At 42.7% G+C, this 20,652-nt stretch overlaps 7 protein-coding genes across 7 annotated transcripts; 4 read left to right on the forward strand and 3 right to left on the reverse strand.

The window, feature by feature from the left end:
• Positions 1-2,927: 2,927 nt before the first annotated feature.
• I206_100193 (uncharacterized protein) lies at positions 2,928-5,677 on the forward strand (the record flags this gene model as incomplete). Its single annotated transcript, XM_019152906.1, has 6 exons — positions 2,928-3,331; positions 3,488-3,600; positions 3,663-4,699; positions 4,760-4,902; positions 4,962-5,326; positions 5,421-5,677. The coding sequence occupies 6 exons, from the start codon at positions 2,928-2,930 to the stop codon at positions 5,675-5,677; spliced, it is 2,319 nt and encodes a 772-aa protein (XP_019015044.1).
• Positions 5,678-7,086: 1,409 nt separating this feature from the next.
• On the reverse strand, positions 7,087-10,327 carry I206_100194 (uncharacterized protein; the record flags this gene model as incomplete). The annotated part of the gene is made up of 7 exons (XM_019152905.1): positions 7,087-7,132; positions 7,188-7,493; positions 7,555-8,059; positions 8,110-8,212; positions 8,263-9,623; positions 9,690-10,055; positions 10,126-10,327. The coding sequence occupies 7 exons, from the start codon at positions 10,325-10,327 to the stop codon at positions 7,087-7,089; spliced, it is 2,889 nt and encodes a 962-aa protein (XP_019015043.1).
• Positions 10,328-10,580: 253 nt separating this feature from the next.
• On the forward strand, positions 10,581-11,829 carry I206_100195 (uncharacterized protein; the record flags this gene model as incomplete). The annotated part of the gene is made up of 5 exons (XM_019152904.1): positions 10,581-10,603; positions 10,664-10,772; positions 10,832-11,140; positions 11,211-11,404; positions 11,466-11,829. The coding sequence occupies 5 exons, from the start codon at positions 10,581-10,583 to the stop codon at positions 11,827-11,829; spliced, it is 999 nt and encodes a 332-aa protein (XP_019015042.1).
• A 282-nt stretch (positions 11,830-12,111) lies between these two features.
• On the reverse strand, positions 12,112-13,682 carry I206_100196 (uncharacterized protein; the record flags this gene model as incomplete). The annotated part of the gene is made up of 3 exons (XM_019152903.1): positions 12,112-13,345; positions 13,405-13,474; positions 13,547-13,682. 3 exons carry the CDS (start codon positions 13,680-13,682, stop codon positions 12,112-12,114), a joined length of 1,440 nt encoding a protein of 479 aa, XP_019015041.1.
• A 1,370-nt stretch (positions 13,683-15,052) lies between these two features.
• I206_100197 (uncharacterized protein) lies at positions 15,053-15,411 on the forward strand (the record flags this gene model as incomplete). Its single annotated transcript, XM_019152902.1, has 3 exons — positions 15,053-15,137; positions 15,203-15,300; positions 15,373-15,411. 3 exons carry the CDS (start codon positions 15,053-15,055, stop codon positions 15,409-15,411), a joined length of 222 nt encoding a protein of 73 aa, XP_019015040.1.
• A 533-nt stretch (positions 15,412-15,944) lies between these two features.
• On the reverse strand, positions 15,945-17,362 carry I206_100198 (uncharacterized protein; the record flags this gene model as incomplete). Its single annotated transcript, XM_019152901.1, has 4 exons — positions 15,945-16,498; positions 16,572-16,721; positions 16,781-17,023; positions 17,086-17,362. 4 exons carry the CDS (start codon positions 17,360-17,362, stop codon positions 15,945-15,947), a joined length of 1,224 nt encoding a protein of 407 aa, XP_019015039.1.
• Positions 17,363-18,680: 1,318 nt separating this feature from the next.
• On the forward strand, positions 18,681-20,150 carry I206_100199 (glycerol-3-phosphate dehydrogenase (NAD(+)); the record flags this gene model as incomplete). The annotated part of the gene is made up of 5 exons (XM_019152900.1): positions 18,681-18,771; positions 18,832-19,022; positions 19,083-19,422; positions 19,483-19,765; positions 19,871-20,150. 5 exons carry the CDS (start codon positions 18,681-18,683, stop codon positions 20,148-20,150), a joined length of 1,185 nt encoding a protein of 394 aa, XP_019015038.1.
• Positions 20,151-20,652: the final 502 nt, after the last annotated feature.

Below are 20,652 nucleotides of genomic sequence, written 5' to 3' on the forward strand. Positions count from 1 at the left end.
ACGTAATTCAATATCTATAAAAGTTTAATTCTAAATATTATGATAATATAAAAAGTAATCGATAATTTAATCCGGGGTTTCGATCACGTTCCACAAAAATTTCGATCTAAATTAGCGTCATTCCAAGCTTAATTTGTCATTCTGTTTGCACTTCAGGTTATGTAGATCTCTCGTTGTTTTAGGCTGTTACCTGAAATACTACCCGCGTTGATCTGTCCGTTAAATGCTTCGATTGAATTCAGGGTTGAATAGGAAAAGCTAAAAAGTGCGCATTAAATCCATCGTATTATCCATTAAGCTTCTGCAGCTGCGTAAATAAGGGAAGACCTTCGTCTTAAAACAACCAGGGACTTTCGCTAATAAGTGCAAATCATAGCAGTTTTTACTACTTTCAAGTGGAGGTGGTGGAGGCATATGCAGCGTCCAAACCGGATTTTCAAGGTGTATGCTCTCATCCTATATTTACGCCGTCAGAACGCAGTCGGAGCTTCTCAATGGCGGGAGTGCAGGTACCGAATCCGAAGAACAGGTAGATCTCATCGGAGAAGGATGTACGAAGGCCCGAAAAGCCACAATTCTAAATCTGTGTTTGGCCACCATAGGTAACGCTGGTTTTACTAAAGATCTCCGTTAACAAGGGATCACAATAGATCCAAAGCTGCACAATGTATACATTACGAGTGTTTGCATCCGGTTTCTTGTAAGCTTCATCGCCCTAATTTTATACAGGAGGGAGTCATGGATTTACGATTGTGCATTTCCTCTTGCATCCATCGGAAGAGAGAGCAAAAATGGCAGACGTCCTGTGGGAATCATAGTCTCACAGCCTATATCCAGCTTTCTTCTGCGCAGCTCAGAAAAACGTGCTATTCCTTGACCAGGGAAGAGCTTGATAACATGGGGTGCAGCAAAATGTGAAACATCTACAAAAAGAAGCAAGCAAATACCGAGATAATGGTCGATCGGAATATATAAGGGGGTTAAAACCAATCTAAAGCTATCACCAGAACATTATTCCTCGCGTCTTTCCTCTATTTCCTCCTATCGCTTTGTACGCAATTCTTAGACTAGGTACCCCAGAAATCTTCTCTATGAAGTACATGTTCCATGCAGATTATCCGTATGAAATGATGAATTTTAGCTCCAAATTGAACAAAGTAATGAAAATTAGTCTAATTTAGTGTAATTCATGGAAGAAATTCAGGGAAAATGATTAATTTCCCTTATAATTCATATCAAGTTGCGTCATGATTACCATCAACGCATTCCTTACCACAATAATAACGGATCATAATTTGTTTCAACCGGTCTTCAGATAAATTATACATATATATATATACATGAACAAGTGCGCAGGTCATCATGCCCATCTACATTGGAAGGGATTCCAAACCTGCACGACTATTGTCATTAGCGATACAACTTAGTATATCCGAAGTTTTCCGCATAATTTAGGAACTTCTAAAATCTTCGCGAATCGAGATTTAGACTAGCAAGTGATCGCCGCGCCGTGATCGTCGGATGGCTGTTAGCGACTTAGACTTGTTCTAGTCAACGCACCGAACGCATCGATATTCTTCACTACAATAGTCTCGATCTATCCTTGACACAGCCTGCTTAATATCCTGGCGGCCATTGAAGCTTGAACCTTCCCCACTCAAAGTATAGAACCGAGCTATACGACCTTCCTTTGATATTTGGGGCGAAATAATATCAAAGGGGCGAAACAACGCATTGACCCGTTAGAATATCATCAAATTTCGATCGCCTTTGTACGGAGCCTGGCGAATCCTAATTCAACCGCCGTAGACGGATCAAGCCGGAAACTTTATCAAGCCTACGACGATCTTTCAACGTAACCGTGCACGAGCATAACCAGCATCGTATAAAGGGAAATTACCAATACACTCACTCAAAAGTGGGACCTGTGTATCAATTCCTTTGCACACGCCTTCCATCCACGACACTTCCGTTGCTCTCGAGCTGGTACAACTCACTTGCATAGCACTCTTTCGCCAAGAAAGGAAGATCGCCCGGAACGAGGTCAAAGGCAGGGTATATTACTACTTCATTCACGCCGGGGTGTCTGGTAGTACCGTCGTTTAACTTGTATCGCTTTGATCTCATCTAAGTCGGGGATTGACGCTGAAGGACACCGACTTAACCGAGGTGAAGGCGCTCATATTCTCTGCAATTCCAGAGTGGGGAAATATCTGTCACTCGAATAATAGTTGTCAGTATCCTTCGGAGGCAATATTTCGAATATAATTCCCAGGTATAAAGACTTTCGATTGTGAAGAGTATATCGCTTTTCCAGCAGGCAAGAATCTTCGTAAGATTCGAAAAAATCATCTACCAAGCAGACCGGCCTCACTTGCGTTTACATCTGAAACGAGCGACGCTTGGGGCTTCGTGGAGGTTATCTTGGTCATACCGTTAAAAACACGAACCTGGAGCGGAGTTTCGGAAAATAAAATCCAGATCAACGTTTTAGCTGTAGTACTGTAAGTGGAGATACGCATTTATTGCAACCATAATTTAGTGCTAATTCTTTTTGATTGATTCGGTAGTCATGGTATAGGTCCTTAGCTTAAAAGTGCATTAGACTGGATTTGTTGAAGACAAATTAATCGGAGATTAAAAACTCAGCATCATAAGTGCAAGAAAAAGACCATCGAATCTTTCTTTGGTGGTTCATGGATTCGTCCAATAATAATGGTGGTCAAGGGCAATTCACGCCTTATGATGCCCATAATTTCCCTTATCAATTCTCCCCCGGATCCTCCTCAGCCTCATCATCATCATATCCAATAAATCCGTATACACCGCATCAGCAACAGCATCCACCTTATATACATGGTACAAGGCCCAGCGCTAGTCCGGAAGACTTGTATTCTTATCACCAATTACCGGTTGGCATACCGAATATGAGTTACTCACAACCACAGCCGCCACTTTCGCAGCAAGGATCGAGCTACATCCCCAGCCATCCACCAACACCCAATCGCTTACAAATTAACATTCCTCCCGTACCGATTCCGTCTGGACCACCATCATCATCGAGATTACCGGATGGCGACAATGAACAGGAGGGATACCCCTCGGACGTTGATGTAGATGGGGAGCTCGACGTGGAGCAGGATCAAAATAGATCTTCTGAAGGTTTCGCATACCCTCCAATGCCAACTCGAAGGGAGACTTTCGGCTCTTTGTCCGGGTCTACCGATTCGATGGTAGACGGATCCGGTGATGCCGGGGAGCCAAAAGAACAATCGAATAAGAGGAAGCCGAGAATCACCCTACCTAGGGGAAGAGCTTGTGTGGCTTGCAGGTAGGTCTACACATCGGGAATTACGAGGTTCTACGGATCAAGCTAACAAAATTGAATGACCTGCAGAAATCGAAAATTGTAAGTACACAAGAGACACTGATTCCTTGAGTGATGATCCGACTCGACTCATTGCGGCTGACCTTTTTGCTATTCCAGGAAGTGTACTGGGGATGTACCTTGCAGAACATGTCAGAAGGCGGGTCTAGAGTGCAGATATGAAGAGTTACCCAGAAAAAAGCCGCGGGCGGTAATCCTTGAAGAGAGAGTTGGTGAGCCTCCAGACCTGTTTCTTCACAATGAGTACCAGCTGGGTTGCTTACTCCGCCTGCAGCTGAGCTGGAAGCTTGTCTGAGTCTTCGCCCAAATGATCCCGTACCTCCTAGACCTCAATCGTCTAATCTATCTTCCGGCACCTTCGATTCTATGCCTCAGTCTTCTACTTCATCCAGTTCTGGTCCACCAAACCTATCGTTGATCTCCCACATCGACGTTAGCGGTCCTATGGCTTCTCTCAATCCACCAAGAGCAGATATAATGCCTAATTCTGAATTGGAACTCGTTTTGATACAATTCATTTTGCCCTTGACACCATTTATCGGCATACCATTACATCCTGCAAGGTTCCTCGCGCTTCTTTCTTTACCACCAAACGACATCAGACGACCTCATCCAGCATTGCTGTATATCCTGTTTTCTCAAGCGGTTCGTACCCTGGAACTCGATCGACCACCACCGCAAATGCCGCCACGGCCACAAGGAGTGTTCCCTCAAACTTCTACGCAAACAATTCCCAAACCTTCGATGGACAGAACCACAATTCTATCTCAAGTCGGAGGTACTTCGCTGATGCTCTGTGAACGAGCGAGAGCGGAATTAGATAGAGGGATCAGAACAGTTGACCGTCCGTTCGACTTGACGAGGGCAGCAATCGGTATAGCTTGGATGCTATATAGCATGGGTCACTTCATTGAAGGATGGAATATACCTGTCTCACGACTCTTGATAAGTTGCGGATTACATCGAATTACTGGCACATATATACCGCCCGATGGCGGATCAGGTATAAATCCTGACCTCATTCCCAAGCCATATGCAGCATCACATCAATATGCTCACTCACACTCACAAAATCGCCCTTCAAACCCTTTTCCTAATAATGGTCAATCTCAAGTCGAGTTCCCCATCGTTAGAATGAGGCCTATCATCATTCCTCCAGCAAGGGATGAGATTGAATTAGCGGAAAGAGTCGCGACTTTCTGGGCGGCTAAAATGCAAGATTGGGAAGCTAGCATTGGATGGGGTTGGTCAGTCGCTATGTCGGATGAGCTTTGTACTACCGAGTGGGGCTGGGGTTGGGGTACTGTGCAAGTAAGCATACTTATCGTTACTTGTTCATCAATCAGTCACTCAGACTAATGAATGATACAGCCAAAACATTCTGCCAACCTTCACGATAGGCACGGGATCAGAGACCTGTACGATCCGGCTTCAACCATGCATTTAGCCACGGCGCCTGAAACGACCTATGTACTCGCCATCAAAAGTGTGGCCCTGCTCCATAGAGCCAGCGCGTAAGTGGTCCTTTGCGTATCCTAAAACAGGGTTGCATAGGCTGAGTCGCATTGTTTAGGCTATATGATCTACCGGAATCATCTTACCCCATCACTCTCCCTGATGGACAAGTTGGTACCTCATATTCTCCGCCATTCTCAGTGATCCAATCAGTCCAAATGGCCATACAACGGTTCCGACAACGCATTCCCAGAATTTTTCTTGATTTCACCCAAAATGTGACACCGCCTTCAGGAGTACTGTATGATGGATTATCCGATCCTTGGTGGATCATGGTCCACTCTAATCTCTATACTGCCGAGATGATGTGCTGGCGGGAATTAGCGAACTATCAGGCGAACGTCTATGAGAACGCTGTTAGATCTGCCAGAGCTCATGTTAGTTTGGTAAGGAGGATACCTGATCATCTATGGGCTAACATGGGTGGGTACAATCCTTTCACATCCATCCTTCGCCTTCCGGGGCTTGAGCTTATTGCAGTCTCAAATATGTCAAGACGCTGATTCCCTTGTCGTAGACCTAGTGGTCGCTTTGAATCTATCCTTGACTTCAAGATTCCTTTTTAAAGAGTCTACAAGACTACTTGGTATATCTCAACCTAATGCCGAGACTGCGCAAATGGCTGCCGTAGCGTCCAACGAAGCCGAAATACTCAGACAAGCTTTGAGCGGTCCTTTCAATCGATACCATCCTATCGCTGGTATGCATAGTCTCATCGTTCAACGGGTTAGGGAAGGATGGCCAGAAAAAGAGGGAGAGTACGAGAGGATCTAGGTGGATGCCGAGATTTGTGGAGGAAGGATGAGATATGGCTACCAAGCGAATGATCGTGAATTAGACAGGCATGGTCTTACGAACAAGTACAGCATGACATTCGACGAAGATAAATAGAACATCACGACGTACACGACACTCTCGGATCATATATACACGACAAATCGGATCTCGGAAGATGAGAGACATATGCATAAACACTATGATAAACACTATGAATATTATCATAATGAATGATCTTATGTCTCCGTACTCAATCTACATCGCTGTCAGGTGTCCTCTTAAGAAGATACGTCACGAGATACGCAGGTTACTGTAGCATTTGCACTCACGTATGAGACTGAACAGCCTCACTTGGAACGAATGACATGCGCGGATATAGGCTGAAAACTGATCGAGAATGTGAGGGCAGAATCCGATACAATTATCGGTTTGGGAAGATGGTGACTAACACTTATGCACAATCACATATTAAAGGATTTCTACCGGCGCAAAGAGTATTACTACCATTTGATTTCAACGTGATCCCACAAATTCAAGTCAGACAATTCGACCTTTTAGTCAGCAGATCAAATTACGAGATATCGAGCTTTGTGGGGAACAATTTGGGAATAATCTTGGCAGAAAAGCCAGCCGCAAATCAAGATCAGGGCCTAATCGTGTCGATTCGTCGTAGACCGGATTTGTGGCTACTAACCGAGTGATCAATACTCTCGTGATGATCTTGTTGAGCAATGGCCTTTTAGCGACTTCACATCCATTGGCTGCATTGAGATTGTACAAATATAAGTCAGCCATTGGCGCTGTGCTATTCATTGCAGATGTATCTCCCTGCATTGACATTAATAATCCAGTGAAAGCTATTGGATAGCATTACCCAATACGCTAAGTTCGAAAATATACACCCTCACTTTGCTTTCACTTGTCACTTTACCTCGATCTGCGAGAAAGGAAGCCATCGAAGAAGGGTTTAAACCTCGCCAGGCGTTACAATAAGTATTCAAGGCACTTCGTCGTCAAGTACCGGTAGAATATCCAACAACTCGAATTCGATTTCCAATCTTTGTCAACATTGTGAATAACGGACGTTACCTGTTGCTTCGGAACATTCGACTGATTCTGATCCGAGATCACCGTTATCATTTGTCCAGTTTCTAAATAGTGCGGACGATGAAACTGAAACTGGAGGAGAAGATGATGAGAAGGTGTTTAATCGTTATGCTTCGATAACTCGATAACTGATATAGAGAAAGGTCAAATCAGACAGAATCGGTGACATTGGCCAAAATATGATTGACTATTTTGTATACATGTAAATTCATCGTGCTATGATCTATAATGCCAGGAAATGATGGATTCAAAATGCTGTTTATACGCTGTCGTACCATGTCTACTGTATTCAATAGCCCTCAAGCTCCAAGACCGGTCTTGGTGTTCTTCACGATAGCCACAATCCTACACATTTGAGATTAGCTTTCAGGCCTCAGAGATGAGGAAGATTCAGACTCACGGCGCTTCGAGACCTGCTCCTCTACCAATTCTGTCGCCTTCGGACCAACCCATCATACTCAATAATCTATGACCCACATTTTCTTGACCAATTTTATCCGCTCCGTGACCAACCATATCACCTTCTTTGTGACGGACAGATGTTCCTCTATCACCACCGCCTTTAGGTTTAGCAGTTCTACCGCTACTACCTCGAGTGTGTAGAGCTTTATAAAAGCTTCCGCCAACCTTTTGCGAGGCTGAGAGTAGTCGCTCGATCTTGATTTCATCGATCAGCGTTCCAGATCGCTTGTTTTTGGTTAAAATACTGATTGGCAGCGCATGTGTTCAGCTGTGAATTCTTTTAAAGATGCATAGGACCGACTCACGTGAATCTCGTTTTTCCACTACCCCTAGATTTCGAGCCTAAGCTGTAGCAATCGGCCAACATATGCACCTTCTTTCGATCGTCCTTGCCCATGGGTGGCAGAGACAGGGTAGTTTTGCTTCGCTCCTCTAAGAATATTTGTATCCTCTCGTCGATCATCTCCAATGTCATACTGCTTGGTACTCGACCACCTTTGCGGAATAAAGGAAGGGGAAGTTCATCTTCATCAGAGGAAACATCAAATAGATCGGCAACTTGAGACGCTGATGCGGGGATGAGATGAGCGACTGCAGCTTGATGAGCTTTTCCTTTTCCTTTAGCTTTGGCATTCCCTTTCCTTGAGTATCCAGCCAGGGTGGGCTCGATCTCCGCTATCAGTCTTTCGAGTTCTCTTTGTTGCTTTTTCTCTGCCTTGACCAATCGATCTTTCTCCCATTGGGCATGCAGTTCCTCTGGCACGAATTTATTCTTGTTCTTCTTCTGGGCCTTCTTAGATGGGGCCGGTGCTAAACATCCATGAGTTTAGAACGATATTCAGCTATATGAGAAGACTTACTCAATCCCCAGCTATCACCGAAATCGCCATTCTCGATCGATTTGAACAATGCGTTCCGGCTTTTGCGATCTCGCATATTGACGTTCGACCCATCGAGGGCGTCCTGCAATCTGCGTGAGATCGAGTTTCGACAGAATGGACAGCCAGACGTACCTCCATGGCATTGATGAACCAGTCTTGATCATTGTGCCATTGATTAGCTTTTCCAGCAAAAAGAGCATCGATATCCTCATCATCTTCATCATCGCTATCAACCATCATTCCTTCTATATCGATCTCGCCAAGCACGGAAGAGCCGTCTGAAGTCTCTTCGTCATCCTCGGTCTGCCCGTTCATTTCGTCAGGTAGTTCGTCGGACGAGGCCCATTCATCTTCATCATCCTCGACTATCTCTTGCCCACCTTCGGTCAGCCCCTTGATACCTTGACCAAACCTTTTCATAGCTTCGATGTCCACCTCTTCCGCATCTTCATCCTCATCATCTGATCGATCTTCCACCATTGTTGCTTGTCCTAATTCTGCTTCCCGCTCAGCTTGTTCAGTCTTAGCGTTCAGCATTGTACCTTGCATGTAATCTCTAAGCAGCTTGATGTCTTCATCTTCGTCGAGCTCGAGAACACTTTCGCCTCCTTCCACATCAAGAATATTGACAGGAGGACCGTCGCTTCCCCATTCGATATCGGAATCTTCTCTTGGAGCCTTGGCCTGTTTCTTCATATGCGACTTCTTACCCCTTCCACGTCGCTTTTCCCTCTTGGCAGCTTTCTTTTCCGAGCGAGAGAGAGCTCGAGGATTGACGAAACCCCGAGTAGGTGGTGGGTCCGGCGCAGAAGTCTTCTTTTTAGGCGGTGAAGAGGATCCAATGTTGACGAATATGGGTTCGGGCTTTTTATATGTCTTCGGTTTGAATAAGATTTGTTCCTCATTTGAGTCGGATACAATCGGCGTCTGTTGACCGAGAGGAAGACTTCCGACAGTCTGATAAGTTGGGGCGGAGCTGAAGCCATTTGTATCTGGATCCGTATCGACAAAGAACAGAGGGACTTCGCAGCCGTCGGAAGTATGTCCGATTTCGTCAAGCTGTATCATTTCAGTGACATCCTGCGCTTCAGGTGCGGCTGTCTCGGCAGTTTGAAAGACTTGTTCTTGGATATTGACATCGCCGTGCGTGGACTCTTCAAAAATCTCGGCGGCCTCGGCAGTCTCAACAATAGCTATCGAGTCCGCCTGAAACATGGACCCCTGATCCGGAAGTTCGTCGACGCCTGCTATAGATCGGCCTGTACCTAACAATTCCTCCAATGTATCATCTAGGTACGTCTCTTCGTCCAATAAAACGTCTCCGCCGGCCGCAGTAATGATGAGCTCTTGCTCTGACGCCGAGGGTGATGCGGAAGACACAGTAAGCGGTGAAGGCTGATCGACAATATCAATTTCGGTCTCGTCTTGTAAATTTGTCATCTGCGGGGCAGAAGGATTTGACATTGGATAAGCTTCGACATGTAATTTGTTGTCTTGAATGAGACGTGCGATTGCGGAAGTCAGCACCAATCATGACACCTACACAGGTAAGGACCCACCTTCGTCCATGGTGATAACATCCGCCTCACCCTCCTTGAATAGCTCTCCTGCCTTTACGAATAGCGGCGCTTTCCCTCGACCTCCCCAAGTGACAGTATCTGTTCCTAGTCCTTGGCCTACGGTCGACTTTCCAGAACCTAAACCTCGATGATTGCCTTTCCCCCTAGGATCAGGCTTTTCATCATGAAAACCTAGTCCGTGAACCGGCGTTGCTGCTCCTGATGGTGTATCAGGATTGCGATTGCTGCCTCTGTTAGATTGATAAAGACCTCTCCCACGACCTCTGGGTGTTTGATTTCCTCTCGCATGTGGCGTCGAGGGTACCGAGGTTGAAGTTGTCGGTCCGAAAGGTTGGACGTTAAAGCCTAAACCAAACGCTGATATCAGCTCGACTTGTCCACCCGACATTGTGATCCAATGAGACCTGTCTCTGACCTTCCATTTTTGTATATTTCTGACTATTTATCTTATCATAATCGAAACCCATATTTGAGTAGTCAGCATTGAAGCTTTTCTTTCCACTTTGAGGTGTACCACCTCGTCCACCACCACCTCTAAAACCACCTCTACCTCGCCCGCGAGGCGTAGAAGGTGATCCAGAATTCAAGAAATCGCCAAAAGGCTGTCGCTGTACCATGCTATCTATCGATATAGCCCTATGGAAAATCAAAACAAGCTGTCTGTCTCGCAAGTTCGCAAGTTCAAGAAAAGAATGAGAGATATGATGATCGAGTGTGGATTGAATTGTCTAATCGCGGTTCCGATCATCACCACGTGCGATGATACAAAGTGGAGGTTTGCCACCCAACGAGCACCTACCTACAGGCGATGAATAGAAAGAACAACATCTTCACCCGTTTGGCAGATCATAGTCCTCAACGAAAAGCAGGATGCCGCGGTTACAGATTCTCCAGTGAGTGAAAGAATCAGATCGTACACTTCGAGGGATCACATGAGCTGATTCAGGTTCTAGTCACAAATCCTACCACCCATATCTGGAGAAGAACAAACAGCGAGTCCGAGAAGATGAAGCGCGAGCCAGAGCAGAAGCATTGGCAAAAGAGCAGCTGCAGGTAGATGAGGTACATTGACATCCAATGTAATATATTCAGAGCTTGGCTGATACTTTTGAGCTGTGTAGGAAGCAGCGAATCGTTTAGATATCCTTCGTCGGCGAGCAGGATCGCCTTCCCTCGGTGATGATTTACCTTCGACTTCAGCTTCTCGCGATTCCGGTAAGAGCTTACTCGAGAGGCACCGTGAGAAAAAGGCCAAAGAAGAAAAAAGAGAAAGGAAGAAGAGGGACAGATTGGACTTCGATTTCCCTAGTGAGACTGCTCGACGAAATAAGGGTAAAGAGAAGGAGCAGGTAATTGACGAAGAAGAAAAGAGTATGGGTAAATGGGAGACTGGAGGTCATTTAAACTTGTTTGCTGATTTAGAAAGAGATGTAAGTCCTTCTTGCGGCCCTGTCGAATACACATATCTTCGTACGTAATTAAAAAGGCGGTCTTCAATAGCCCAAATTCAACAAGCCTGCGCCATCTCTGGAGGAGATAGCAAAAGCTAAAAAGGATAAAGAATCAGATCCATTCACGCTTTATCTTGGTCGGCCTGATAAGGAGACTAAGCCATGGTATGCAGATAAAGACCTCAAGAGGGTCGAAGATAGAGAAATTGGCGAAGAAGCTGAAGAGAGGCGAGAAAGGGATAGGTAAGCTTTCATTAAGACTTTTCTTGGCATGAATTTAGCTCATTTAATTTATTCTTAATAGGCGCAAAGATGCAAGATCGAAAAATCGAAACGACCCTTTGACGCATATATCTACCCTTCTTTCGACCTCACAACCCAAATCACGGTCAAGCAATAACAATTCCCATTATCACTCCTCGATTAGTCATAAAGCACCTAATGCCATTGAAGCTAGACAAGCGAGAGAAACGTCTGAAAGAGAGAGAGCTCTAGCCTTAATAGCTAAATCAAAAGCTCCTCCACGAGGTCCGAGGACATGGGATGATACTCCTTCTTCAGCTGGAGGCGGACGAAGTTGGGCCGAGGAATGGGAGCGTGAGCAGGCAAAAGCTGGTAGGCGATTTTTCGAAAGACCACCAAACGGTGCAAGAAGCTGGGAAGTGTAAATTCATTGCCGTGCAATAAAGAGAACAGTTTTCCTTGAGGTTCATTTTCCACCGTTTATCCATGATGGAACGAGAAAACCGATGCCGAACAGCAAGTGAATAGTTGTAACATGAACACTGTGATGCATTATTAGATTATCTCAGATCCGTCGCACTTGTATTATATGAGTTGCTAGTTTACTATTGATACAAACAAAAGGAAATATATATATCGGCTTATCGTGTATTGTCACAAACGTTGATAAGGTTAGAATGGAAACGCGACCAAATTAAATCTTACAATTAGTGTCTAGGGGCTAAGTCCACATGATTTCTTGCACCTGCACCAGCTGTACCTTGTACAAAAGGCGTATGATGGTTATGTTGATCGTGACCAAAACCTTCTTGATTGGTATTGTAATATTCCTGACTCTGATTCATACCAGTAGCAAGGGTCTGATTTTGATGAGCAGGTATAGTATTATTTCCAATGACATTGACATTTCCTCTTCCTAATCCACTCTCATCAATCGACTGTTTATGTCCTCCATTTCCAGCTACTGTGTTTGCAATCACAGTACTATTAGGTTCATCATAATAAGTTGATTGAGATCTTCTAGGTCTTGCTTCTGCTAACTGAGTTAAAATAGCTTCTATCCTTTCTAATCTAGCTTCTAATGGTCCAGGATGCCTTTCAAGATCGAAAACAGCTTCTGAAGGTCCAGCAGTTAGAAGATCTCCTAAACCGGGTCCGGTAACAGCTAAAGTTCTTCCACCACCTGATTCAAGTTCTTTTTCTTCATCTCTTACACCTGAAGTATTCGTTCCTTGAGGAGCACTAGTTCCTGATTTAGGTGAAGTTTCATCTGATTCAGTTTCAGGACCAAGTACAGTTTCATATTGTAACCATTTTAACATTTTATAGAAACCAGCTGCAATAGTTGCACCTAAAACAGGTCCTAACCAATAAATCCAATGATATCCTGAAAAAGTTTTAAGTACTACTGCAGGACCAAAAGATCTTGCAGGATTTAAAGATCCACCAGTATAGTAGACACCTAATAATTCAGCAACGAATAATGCTAATCCGATACCTATTGGAGCTATGAAAGTTGCTTTATGTTTCTCTGCTGCAAGTAGTAAGATCGCCAACATAAGTAACGAAGTAAGGAACATTTCAATGAATAATCCTTGAACTATTGACGTTCCTCCTCCCAGGGCGGTTCTTACGTTGAGTGTACCAGGGGTAATAGCTTGAATAATTGCTGCTCCCGTTATACCACCGAGGATTTGACTGAATGTCAAAAGGATACCTCGTAAAGGAGTCAAAGCTCCGACAAGAACCATACCAAGCGAAACGGCGGGATTGAAAAGACCTCCAGATACTCTAAAGAATATCCAAGCGTTGACTGCGAGTGAAAACCCGAATGATAATGCGATGTAAAGCAAGTTTGACGTATTAGCTGTTGATGCGGTTGAACCGTCTTGTCCAGCGGTAGTCGTTCCAGTCACCGATGTAGTTGGGATATTCGCAACACTAATCAGGGTATCAGTATATGGCTCACAACATGATGTGGATAGGATCGATTAACTGACTTGGTACCTCCTAAAGCGAAGATCATAAATAGAACCGTCCCTACATATTCACCAATCATAGCAATGAAATCTGTTATACAACAACCAAAATCAGGACACGCATCGCCTGGAGATGTAAAATTGACGTAGACGAATGACTCACGGTTCTTTATGGCCAAAGTAGCTGGACCTTGTGTTGGTGTCTTTAAATGCCATGTTATGGGATTTCGTCTTCTCAACTGCTCTTTTCTCGCAGGATCAGAAGCAGATAAGTCCTCCATGTTACGAGGTGACGACATCTTTAGTTAATTGATAACTCAGTTAATCTTTTAAGATGTATACTAGTATACTAGTCTAACGGTGAGTGCTTTAATTGCAGTTTAATAAAGGTAAGACACCTTGATGTGCATCGTATAAGTAGATATATATAACTGACAGTTGATTATGAAAAGTTAGTCACTATGTCATCTTGTAAAGAAAATTCAAAAACCAATACCAAGCTAGACGTCATGATGCCGTGAATGCGAATTCTGTTGACTTTGAAAACGGCTTAGTGACGTGCGGTAAGCTGATAGGATCTGCGTAAAGTGGTATGTAACAGTTTTATTTATTTGATCCCATCGGCCCCACCTTTCAAATACGTTCAAATACCGTTATTCTGGATCGCAGAAACGTCAAAAAGGCGTGTATTATGATCAGCGTGAAAAATAAAAAAATCCGTCGATCGAGATCTGCGTCACAGGAACGGATTCAATTGATGCGCATGCAAAATGCCGGTAAGTTTCTGTAATTATTCTATTTGGTCATATATCTATATTTGGGAAAGCACATCTCACATGCTGATACTAACATCAGATATATATTTCAGCGAGTACGATATTTCCAGTACATTTACCATGATGCATGGTCGCATGGTCGCGAATGGCAGTACGAATTAGCTTTATGTTAGACTTGTCATTGCCTGCACCATAACATCTTTTAAGTTTCTACCTGGATGCTCGTCATACTTTCTGATCTGTCCTGGACTTATCAAACATTGCAGCATGAACTGCAAGAATCGAATATCACACTCCCAGTGGGACATCCTCTCAAAGTACAGCATAACGACTAGACGTAAGACCACATTGAGTGAAGCGGCGCCTGAGATTGTAGATCCCAAAGTATTGCCTACATTCCAGCATTTAGCCTGCTTATTTGATCAATCATGGTCGTTTTCTGCATTTTTCGTACTTCGCATGATGCTGTAGCGCAATGCCTTGTACCTCACCAATGCCCCTGTAGTAAGCAATTTGAGCAATACTCTCCTGCTCATAACTGGCAGCGAGTGTGATTTCCTTTCGGACCTGGATTTGATATTCTGTCATCTGACGTCAGTGAAATCATAGCGTCTTTTCTTTATTCAAGGAACCGTTTCTATAGCAAACAACTGTGGGACTGTCAATTTCCATTTCATTTTCGGCTTCTCCTGTATCAAGTCAAGCAGCGGATTGATCTACACGTGTATGCATATGCGAATTTGAATTGTACGTTATGTCGTCATTTTATTCACATATCAAATCCCACTACCAATGATCCAGTACATATAGAGTGTGTGGCCTTCTTTCAAGGATCTCTTTATCTTTTATTCTATCTTAATCCATCGAAATCAAACAAAGAATTATCATATACAATGGCTGAAAACGTAGCAAACCCATCTAACCCCGCTCCTACCACTGATGCAAGTGGTCAAGCTACCGGACAACAAGATTACTTGGGTAAGTCAGCACCCCATCCTTTTCATCATGAGGTTGAAATACTAATCGTAGATATCGTACTATAGACAAAGGTGTTGATTACGGACTTAAGAAGACTGGACATGGTCAAAACGCTAGTACTACTGAAAAAATCTCTGATGGTGTTAGAACTGGTTTCAAGAAGGTGAGTTTGTGTTTCTTCATTATGAAACCAAATATGATTATTGATTCGATGATTATTATCTCGTCATTTTAGCTTACCGGAAAAGATGTTCCCATTCAAGATAAACAGTAGGTAAGCACGTTATTATTATTGGAAGGAACGGAACGGTATTTGTTTGGAAGAAGTACAATAGTTGTCTATATAGTCGAATGCAATCACTATTTCACGAAGCTTATATGCAGCTATTACATATGTACACGCTCGAACAATGAGTTTAGGATATAGAACTCCCTCGGCCTAAATGAGGCCTCGAAGATTGTGAAATAAATGATCGTGCATACCTGCTACTGATGCATCTACTCACACGATTGCCATCGCAGTCTGCCATACTCAATTGCTCCTGATGTGCGCGACGACTCGATTGCAATTGTTTTCATGCTATGCTTTGGAAATATCTATGAGGTCTATATATTGATAAAAGGCTATGAAACACATATGGGATGGAATTTTTTTTCCGGTATTTTTCGTACCACAACTAAGCCAACCGACCGTTGTTCTTTGTACCTAAAAGCTACATTATTTTAAAAGATTGATTACTATTGTATATACATGTATTATGATATATTTTGTTTCTGGTCATCTTTCAGACCAACCGGTTGAATAATTTATTCATCTTGATCAAGTTCACCTCTTGAATTAGCTCTTCGTTTAGCAGCGTTACCTGCAAGAGCACGTTTGAAAGCATCTAATGAAAGTGTATTTCCAGATTGAGATGCTCTTCTATGTAAATCCATTTCTGCTCTTTTCTCCTCTGTATCAGGTGAACCAGGTCTTGATGCTTCTGGTGATCCAACAACAGAGTCATTTCCTGTTAATTCATCTGAAGCTTTCCAATTTGAAGATGAAGCTTGTTGACCAAAATATCCTGATTTTCCTACACCAGAGAAAGAATTTTGTCTCGATCCAGCAGGTGTAATTACAGGTGTAACATCTGGTGTAGGTCTAGTTGACATTCTATCAACAGGTTGTTGAATTATTAAATTGAAAGTATTGGTATTTGGATCCCATTGTGCAGTAACATGAGATAAATCTTCAACTAAGAAATCAGGTCTTTCTTTTTCTAATTCTTCTCGGTGATGAGATGTACATGTTGCCAATACCATTGCTCCAGAAGCTTTACCTGATCGAATACCTGTTGGTGCATCTTCAACGACGAGAGCTACGATTATTTAAATCCATCATCAACTTCATTCCCTGAGAAAGCCATTGGTCAATGTACGAGCATAACTCACACTCAAATGGAGATGCGTTACAACCTGAAGCACCCAATAAATAAGGATCAGGGAAAGGTTTACCTCTGGTAACGGAATCGGCGGTGACAAAGACTTTAGGTACAGGTAATTTGGCGATTGGAATGGCCTTTCCAGCATAGAAGTAGGTTGCTTAAGTAATTTCTATATAAGCATAACAAGATACGTATGAGTAGAAGAAAATCGCTTACATGAAGTACAGATGGCCCATTTCTCTTCTCCGTTTCTTTGGTCAGCCTCAGAACCGAGATCTGCCAATAATTTAGCTACACCTGGTAAAACTTCGATACCACCACCACCGTTGGTTTTTGCGAGTTCTTCAGCAGCATTCAAAATAGCAGTTTCGAATCTAACTACTTCAGTATTAAGTAATTCTGGATCTTCGATTTTACACCATTTCTTCAATACGTCTACAGTTCTCATACCGTGTGCAGCTATGTTACAAGTTGAGTAATCAGTCTTACATTCTTACAAAGCTGGAAAATTGTTAACTTACATCTCAAGATATCTTCCAAATCTAATGGGTAAGTCTCGGCGAATAATTCCCAAGCTTTGACTACCGCTTCAGAAGATCTAATCAAAGTACCATCCATATCGAATAAAACAGATTCAACATTGATAGAGACGATATGAGGTTCAGCTACAGGTGTAACTTGTCCAGATGCTAAACCGGCGAAAGAACCTCTTCTTGAAGGAGCTGCTGAGACAGGAGCAGAGTTTGCCGGCGAAGGCATGGTGGACATGGTGAAAGCTGATTTTGTGAAAACGGACATGATGAATAAATCTTATTATGTGTATAAAGTGTACGTAGAGTGATTAGAAAATGATATATTCAGCTGCTACAAGTGAAAAGATGAGCTATGAATTTTTGTTTGAAAATAAATGCAATATTGTTAAACTCAAAGAAGAGAAGATGATGATCATGAATCTAACAAAATGTCATTGATCGTAGAGGTTGTACCATGTATTGGAAAATCTCAATGAGCTAACAGGAAGATTAACCGAAAAAGTGAATCCACTGGCTTGCGTTCCATCAACGTGTAATAAACCCTGCATGGGAATTGCTTTTGATCATATTCACTACATCATCATGGAACGCCCCAACGGAATTAAAGGGGTTTGGGAACGGGGAAATCTGCATCAATCGAGAGGGAGAAAAAAACTTTTGTTTCGTTTCGGAATTGAAAGTATTTTTTTTCTACGAAGATATAGTCTACGTAGAGCGAAAGAAAACGCTCCAAAGGGCCTTATACCCTCGTTTTACATTTTTAAGCATTTATCTAAAACGCCACTTACGAAGGGATTATAAGCAAGCAGTACGATAACTGAGGGAGCTCACTGAAAATTTTCAGGTTAATTCCCGGATTACCTTCTATAAACCGGCGGTATCAAGTTGCGCAATCAACTGAAATTTGACGTCATGCTACGCAACCCCAATTTAGTTTTTCCCGACCTGCTTGTTTTGAACCGAAGAAAAATTTGATTTGGGGGTTCATTTTTATTTGTTTTCTTCACCTGTTCAAAAGCTTATAGGAAAATTTACACATGGCGTACGTATACGCTTCAGATCCACATTCAGATCAACTGATCTGATCTGTGGAAATCGTAAGGTGTGGCTTAATTAGTCTCTTAATTTCCCCCCCCAAGGCATTATTATTTCTGTATGTTTTGCGGAAAAAGAGAAAGATTTAGATATTCTTAAGCGATGAATTCTCCTAGCATAATCTCATTCAGGGCATTTGAATGATTCAGTGTGAATAGGGTTTTTACCAAGATCAAATGATCCTCTAAAACCGAATTGGTGTGTGATGTTTCGGATCTGACATGCTGTGTGATAACAGCAGACTTGCATAACGTGTCAAGTAGAATTTTCCCTCTCCATCGATTGACCATTTTATTCAGACGAAGCGAAAGACGTCAGTCCTCGCTTTGTGCTGCATCTTACATTTGTTACTTGTCTATACTACTTCATCATTATCTTTTAGGTAGCAACTAAAAAAAAGTTTCGACTTAATCTTGTATCATAATAAGCATTTAATACTCTCAACTTCCACTTGGAGACCACAACTGAAAACAAAGCTATATATCAACATGTCCGCTCAATCATCTGCTCCAACTACTCCTGATGTTCCCGCTAAAGACTTCTCAGACCTTGAGATCTCTTCAACTGTGACTACTCCTGGTGAGTGCGCAAGAGGATAATTTGACACTTGGAATTTACTGACAAGCGAGATCATATTAGCCGCTACTCGACCTTCATCTCCCGTTCCAGCGGCTTTACCACCATCACCTCTCCCTTCTGGAAAGCACAAGATCTGTGTAATTGGATCAGGATCATGGGGCTCAGCACTTGCTAAAATAGCAGCTGAGAACGCCTGGAAGAGGAATGATGAGTTCCATTCTGAAGTTCGAATGTGGGTTCGAGAAAAGATTGTAAGTTCCTCTAGATTCTCTTTGAGTACGGGTCACATGCTAATTGTCTGTAATTTTTAGGTAAATGGAAAACCTTTAACTCACGTCATCAACCGAACACACCTTAACTCTCGATACTTACCAGATATCAAACTCCCTAAAAACCTTGTCGCTACTCCTCACTTAAAAGATGTCGTCAAAGACGCTACTTTGATAGTATTCGTTGTACCCCATCAATTCCTTCACACAGTTTTGGGAGAATTGAGCAAACCTGGTGTACTTCATCCTCAAGCCAGAGCTATCTCAGCTATCAAGGGTGTTGAGGTCAATGGAACCGATATTGAAACTTTCGCAAGTTTGATCGAAGGTCGAGTTGGTACCCCATGTTCAGCTTTAAGTGGAGCTAACATTGCTTTGGAGGGTGAGTTTTCCTTCGTCACAAGCCCAGCCCAAGGTCATCGCTGATCGTAGATCTTTCTAGTCGCCATGGGTCAATTCTGTGAAACTACCATCGGATGTCCATCGCACGAAGACTCTTTACTTTGGAAAGCGGTATTCCACGCACCTACCTTCCGAGTCAATGCTGTAGAAGATGTCAACGGTGTATCACTCGGTGGAGCTTTGAAGAACATTGTTGCCCTTGCTGCTGGATTCGTAGATGGTTTAGGTCTTGGAGGAAACACCAAAGCTGCTATTTTGAGAATTGGTTTGAGTGAAATGACTGAATTCTGTTTGGAATTCTTCGAAGGTAGTCAAAGGGAAACGTAAGTTTGCCTATCCTTTTGATTGATCCGACTCTTTGTAACCTTTCCGGTCATCCTTCGTTATATAGCCCGAGCGTAGACTAACTGTTCGTTTATTTTTCTTAGTTTCTCAAATGAATCAGCTGGTATTGCTGATTTGATTACCACATGTTACGGTGGAAGAAATAGAAAATGTGCAGAAGAATTCGCTAAAACAGGTCAATCATTCGATGTCATTGAAAAGAAATTATTGAATGGTCAAAAATTACAAGGTACTGCTACTGCTGAAGAAGTCAACAACTTCTTAAGAGCCAGAAAGAGGGTACACGCTTATCCTTTATTCGAGAAAGTTTATTTAATCGCTTTCCAAGGTTTACCTCCCAAAGCTTTAGTACAAGGATTATAAACCCAAGAAACACACTCATATAACATAACATAACATATTATTGTAGCTACTAGATAGTCAACTTCCAAGGAAAACAAAACACCATCATGTCCATAGCATAATTATAGAATATAGAGTACTTTGCAGCATGAATACAATACGAATTATATGTCGTACCTGAGCATATCACACCAACAACAATTAACACTTCCAAGAAATCACGAATTAATATGTAAACAGATGAACAAATGATCAGATGATCAAGTTGGGAAATACAAATTCGAAATAATGGTTTTGAATATGGATGGTTCCTTAAGCGAGATTTACGGATTTGAGCGGGTGCGGATGGGATGCATGGATGATATTTTATTAAATTAACCGAGCTTGGCATTTTTAACCTTTATATCTTATAAACAAATTATTTTCACTCCATCGTTGTCAATTCAGTTCTCATACATTCATTTATCAACATACTACAATACAGATATCTTATAATATAATCACGAGGTAGTCTGTCTTTTCG

This window comes from Kwoniella pini, chromosome 1 (genome assembly GCF_000512605.2).
Source record: "Kwoniella pini CBS 10737 chromosome 1, complete sequence".
Taxonomy (NCBI): Eukaryota; Fungi; Basidiomycota; class Tremellomycetes; order Tremellales; family Cryptococcaceae; genus Kwoniella; species Kwoniella pini.